The 6,000-nt window shown below is 45.9% G+C and overlaps 1 protein-coding gene across 1 annotated transcript in view; it reads right to left on the reverse strand.

Annotated features, from left to right (window-relative positions):
* The window catches only part of TOP3B (DNA topoisomerase III beta), a 63,606-nt gene extending 57,851 nt beyond the window's left edge, over positions 1-5,755 (reverse strand). Inside the window, exon 1 of the mRNA XM_075110206.1 lies at positions 5,574-5,755. Within this exon, the coding sequence (XP_074966307.1) occupies positions 5,574-5,625 (52 nt within the window). The 5' untranslated portion in view covers positions 5,626-5,755. The remainder of the gene's footprint in view (positions 1-5,573) is intronic.
* Positions 5,756-6,000: the final 245 nt, after the last annotated feature.

A 6,000-nucleotide genomic window follows, 5' to 3' on the forward strand; every position in this document is an offset into this window, starting at 1 on the left:
TGACGTGACGTTTTACTGATGGAACGCTTGCAAGTTGGGTTTTGGTTTTAAATCTGAGATTGAAGCGAAGCTTCAAGGCACAGCTATGAATTTTCTTTTAAATGATGACTAAGAATTACTCGCTTTCTGAGGAGAGAACACAGCTATTCAGTTTTATACCCATGCCAAACCTCTGCAGTATTTCTTTGAGCTAACCTTTATCCCCTTTCTGGACTTGTATTGGTCTCTGCTAGAAAGCAAGTCAGCTGTAATTACTTACAGGTGAGTTATTCCATACTAATGAAATAGCTCTATGAAAACGATGTTATTGAATTGAAATGTAGATGGCAGAAACACATTGATTTATTTTGCATGGATTTTTAAACGCTTAACAATTGCCCCCTCTCCCCTCAGTGCTAAAGAAATTAAGATCCAGCAGAGAGAGAAGTGGACATGAAGTTCGCTTGTAAGTTAGGCTGGTATCATTTTTGCACGGTTTGGAGGTGGAATGAAAAATAAACTTAGTTTAATATTTGCCCAGTAAAATGTCTCAGTTTTATTTCCAAGAGCCCGGTGCTGGACACAGCGAGGCACAGCAGCCCTTTGCTCTTACCTTCCTCCTGACACTAACCGAAAGATGAATTTGTTTACTCTCTTGTGCTTTTTTTAAAAGTGTGGATAACTCCACCCATAACTCTGCAACTTCCCACTCACCCAGTCCTTTTTAACCTTTTAAGCACTGCTTCTGACCCTCCATCCTCCCTGCCACTGGAGCAGGCATTTTCAAGCCACGTCCATTTTTATTGACCAGAACCAGACTGAAACCTCCAGCTCCCGACGGCAGCCCCCTGCCCCCTCCAAAAGTGACCCCAGCAGCTGTAAAAATAGGGGCTCCTTCCACACGGGCCGACATTGCCCTGGGTTGGCAAAGGGGGCCAACTGCCCCTTGCGCTGTCTGCAGGGAGGGGGTTGCTCCTATGGGGCTCTTCCCCCCCTCTCTCCCCATATATACATATATTTATTATTATTATTATTATTATTTGGCGGGGGAGGGACGGGATTTTGTTTTGTTTTTACAGCAGCCATCCAGAGCCCTGGGTATTGATTTTCGGGCACATGAAAGGGATTTTTTACAGGCCTTCCCTGTGGAAGGGAGCAGCAGTAAAAGGTGATACCACCCACTCCGAAGGAATGCTGTGCATGCAATTAGGAGCAAGCTCCCAGCCAGGGGGTTAGAATTCAAAGCAAGGCAAAAGCTCCCCACCTCCCACAAACAACAAATCCATTAAAACTACCAAAGCCATCAATACTAATCAATGCATCCAGGGGCCATTAACTATTTCGGTGCCCGCGTTTTGTTTCCCCTGGCTCCTTCACACTCCTCCCTCCGCCGCCCGGCAGCCGGGCCGGGGGAGGCGGGCAGCATCCCCGCGATGAAACCCCCACGTTTGGGTCGCTGGCGCTTTGTTGTACCACTTTTCCCCTCGCCCGGAGCCGGCCGGGCGCTCCCGGCGCTGAAACGCCGCGAAGGGCATCCGACTTCGAAGGGCTGGCCGGGAGCGCCGGGGCCGGCTCCGGGCGCTGGGAGCCTCCCCGGGGCGGCCCCGGCCGCGGCCCCCGCCGGTCCCGGAGCGGCCCCGGAGCGGCCCCGGGCCGGGGAGGCAGCGCCGAGGGGCAGCAGCGAAGTGGTTAATCAATAGCAGGGCTGCAGGCAGGGGAGGGGCGCGGTGGAAGGGGGATAAAAAAAATGCAGAAAGGAAGGAAATGGAGGGAGTGAGAATTAGACTCACTATAAAACCTCCTCGTTCTGATTTACAAAAGAGGGAGGGGGGAGAGAGATGGGGGACGAGTGAAGACGGGGGGAGAAGAAACCGTGAGCCTCCGAGCACAATACCCCTCTCTCCTGCAGCGGGGATGGTTCCCGGGGTTTGGGCTGGGGAGGTTTTGAACTCCGAGTCCGCAGACCCGGTGGGATCCGAGGGGAAAATCCCATCCATGTAAAACCTATGGAATTAAACTGATTTTTGCATTAGCTGCGTCTCTCCTCGTGGTTTTTTTTTTTTTTTTTTTCTTTTCTTCCCTCTCCCATCCAATCCCTCATTCATAACTTGCATTTAAGTGACTGTTTTTCTCATTCATGCTCCCCTCCCGCCCGGGCACTGTCAAGCCGAGCACAAGAGCCTGCTTTGTAGAGGGCTGATCAGCAGAGATTTGAGCTCTCTGGGCTGGCTGCATTTGGGTTACATTCAATCACTTTTGAAGCTATCGATTCGCTATGTTTATGGAAACACGTAAGGTATTTTTGGCCATCTGCTAGCTAGGAAATGATGAAGATAATTTATTTTTAGTGAAAGGACTGAGGAGATTTCTCTGCCTTTCTTATTATAATCCTGCAGATAGCAAAATGTCCTTAAGAAAATATGGCACTTTTATCACATTAAAACGATTGTTCCATCTAAATAAAGATGTGGGTGGGGGGATGAGTTTGGATGCATTTTAGACTTTTAGAAATCGTTTCTGACAGCTTTTAAATTGCTAAAACGTTTCAGATGATGCCTTTTTTTGTTGTGATTATTGCTTCTCTTTATATTTTTCCATTTTAAAAATCCTCTAACAAGCTGCATCTGTTGAAAAACTGTAAGAATCTGAGGAAAAAATAAAAAACAATTTGAGTTTCACTGGTGTGTAGACACATACACGTGCATAGAGATACACATACACAGAGTAATTTTAAACTGGTTTCTTCCTGTGTGCCTGACTCAAAGCCCATCTGAATAAAACTTTTCTGTAAACGACTTGGGTAAAAATATGGGGATGGTAGAATCTCACATATTTTAGGGGCAAGTTTTAGGATAATTCAAATCAGTGTTTAAATGCAGGGTCTGCTTCATTTTTCAAGTTTTGGTGTTAAAAAAAGAAAATGAAAGGTGGCTGTGCTAAATAAGAAGAGCGTTACAGTTTTAGATGAGCCCAGAGTGACTTTGATTTCCAGCCTCTCTGAAGGAGTCCTAGAGATTTTTTTGAAGTTGAGGCAAACCAAAAGTCCAATCTGTTTAAGTTTAAACATTGCTGGTCAATGCTGCCCTGTGAACATTTTATGAATCTATTTGTTCCTGTCTCCCATGGAGTTTTATCAATTAATTTTGAACGCAGCTTTACAGTTTTGTCCACAGGAGCAAATGTTTGCAGCTAGGGAGCTGGGACTAAAAGACAAAACACAAAAATCAAATCTATTCTTCCTAGCTGTAGCAAACTTCCACAAGGATGGATTTTAAAGTTAATTTATAACAGCCTCTGTAAATATCTTTGGAAACCTCAGTGAAATTTTTCTTACCCTCCTCTCTTCTCTTTGTTTCTGTCACCCACATTCACAAAGCATATGTACGCCCAAGACCTAATTAAGAAGGTTTTATATGAGTTTGTACATGTGTTTTCACACAGACGATAACGGTGAAGCGTGTTACTCTGCTGTTCGTGTGGGACTACGGTAACCTTGCAGATGGGAAGAGTGTTATTAAAGAAATCATAATTAATAGCATTAAGAAGCTGATCAAAATAAAAACCGCGTTATTGCAGCAGGGGTCTCATTAAGGAACAGTCATGCCTGTCTGCTGCAGATTTAAGAACTTTCAGCCACAAGGCCTTGAACTGAGGCAGCTCCAGTTTAAGCAAACGCAGTGGAGACTCCACCCCCAGTGACATCAGATTGAGTTACACTGCAAAAACACCCCAAGATCTGGAGAAAAAAAAGAAATTCAGCTTTTCTCCCTCCCTTCCTTGATGTTTAAAAATGATAAAAACGCCATTCTCCTCCAGCACTGGGCGTTTGCAAGGAGCCCTTCTTTAAAGCAAACTAACAGCAGAACAAATGCCTTTCCTCAGCCTCCCTTTCCAAAGGGAGGGCAGAGCACAACGGTGCGTTTGCAGCTAAACAACACCCCCCAGAAAATCCAGGGAATTCCCCAATGTCCCCCAGCCCTGAAACACACAAACTAAATCAGTCAGTCCGGCACTACAGCAGAGCAACCCTCCTCCCGCAGAGCAGGAAGGAGCCTCGTGGAAGGGCTGTGGCACACAGCGACAGAGCTGGGGCTGGGCACCGCGGGCTGCCGATGGGGAACCTTCATGAACTTCATCTGCAGTTTGGCCAAAATTAAACTGACAAACCCGCTTGGAGCTTGCTGTAAAGTTACCCATTTTTCACATAAACATCAAAGGCAGTTGCCTTTCTCTAGGATGTGTCATTTCCTGTGTAGCTATAATAATATATTAAGTAAAGGGATAGCAATGGATTTCCATATTTGCATACGTAGAGCTGCTGTGCTGCAGGAGAGATAGCAGGATGTTGGGTACATACAGCAGCAGAATTCGGCAGAGAGCATTTTGTGAAAAAGTTTGGGAAATGACCACGCTGAAATAAGAAACATGCTTCAAGTATTCTTGGCATTCAAGACAAGGCTGGCAGGGAAAAATTTACAGACAAGTTGGTGTGGGACGGGAAAGCTTCTGCGCTTAACTGTTCGGGGAGGTGGACGTCACGCTCAGGACACAGGTCACCAAAAAGAGCTGGACGACCCACGTAGGTCTTACCTGCTCCCCACAGGCTTTATTCTACTGTGAATGGTGAGATGCTGAACATTTAGCAAGGCTAAAGGACACTCTCTGGCAACCGATAGCAAGCTGAAGGAACAAACTGCAGGGATACAGGAGCTCACCTTTGCTCCAGGAAGGACATCTTTCTTTTTGCTGCAAGAATATCTACTCTTTTTTTTTTCCAGCAGTAAAGTGTCAAACCCACAAAGGAAGCGATATAATTAGTGCTGGTACCCACTACAAACTGGGATCTCTGAAGAGGGACCAGTGCAGCTTTTCAAATGTCTACCATTTTGAAATCAGAAAAACATTTTCTAACAGACAGAAGAATCCCTCTTGAATCCCCCCTGGGCCTTTTGAATTCACGCCCTGCCTTACATCAAACGCTTTTTTGCTGATTAACTGCACAATCAGGTCCCTGCAGATCAGGGGAAGAATGGAGAAGAGAAAAGCAACCTCTTTTCCAGAGAACAATACCATTATTTCAGCTCCATTGGACAGGAATGTGTGATTTCACAGCCCACTGCCCTTCTCTCCCATCTCCAAAACCACTGCCAGAGATCCACTGCTCCAGGTCCCCACCCATTAGTACCCAGGTCTGGCGTTTCCAACAGGGGTTCGGTGTTTGTGCGTGGGGGGCTGCGCACATGTGTGCATGCATATATGGAGAGACTGTCCAAATCGGAACCAACACCCGAGCCCAAGAATAGATACAAAGGAAGTTTAGTTTGTTTTCAAAAATAGCTAATATCCTTTTTCTTGTAAAATGTAAAACTCTGGTTCACATGCACGCGAGTTGTGTTTTGGGGTTGGGCTTGGTATGAAGGTAGTTACCAAGTGAAAGGAAAAGAGATTTTAAAACTAAAATCACTCAACTGTTTACAGAAATATATACTTTTTTCAAAGACAGATTACTTAGTAAAATGCCAGTAAATACAGTAACAAACCCCCAAAAGGCAGCCTGTTTACCCACAGAAGTGCATCCCTGCCTCACAGCTTACCCGGTTCCTCTGCTGTGAAGTTTGTCTCACCGGAGTAGGCAAATATTTTCATTTTACAGACATCTGTTGAAATCAGTTGTTGAGGAGCTGATTCCACAGGAGGAACTACATGCTTTAAAGGTGGAAGCAACTGCACAGTTGTGAGTTTGTCAGTTAACAATATGGCAGAAATCTTTCCAAAGCAGCAGCTCACCGAGCCATTCCCCTGTGAGAGAGACTGTCAGTGACTCTCTTGGTCTTTGGTCATTTATTTTGCAACGATTCCTGTGTTTTACAATTTGCAGGGCAAGGGAACTACCGGCGAGCTTCCCTCCCTAGCCCTTCAGCTGCGATATTGCCTGGTTTCAGCTGAGCCGCCTGCACCAAAGGAGCAGCTCCTGTCACGAAAGTGCACTGAGGTGACCTGGCGTGTTTGGGCCGGTCACGG

This window comes from Phalacrocorax aristotelis, chromosome 15 (genome assembly GCF_949628215.1).
Source record: "Phalacrocorax aristotelis chromosome 15, bGulAri2.1, whole genome shotgun sequence".
In the NCBI taxonomy this organism is placed as follows: Eukaryota; Metazoa; Chordata; class Aves; order Suliformes; family Phalacrocoracidae; genus Phalacrocorax; species Phalacrocorax aristotelis.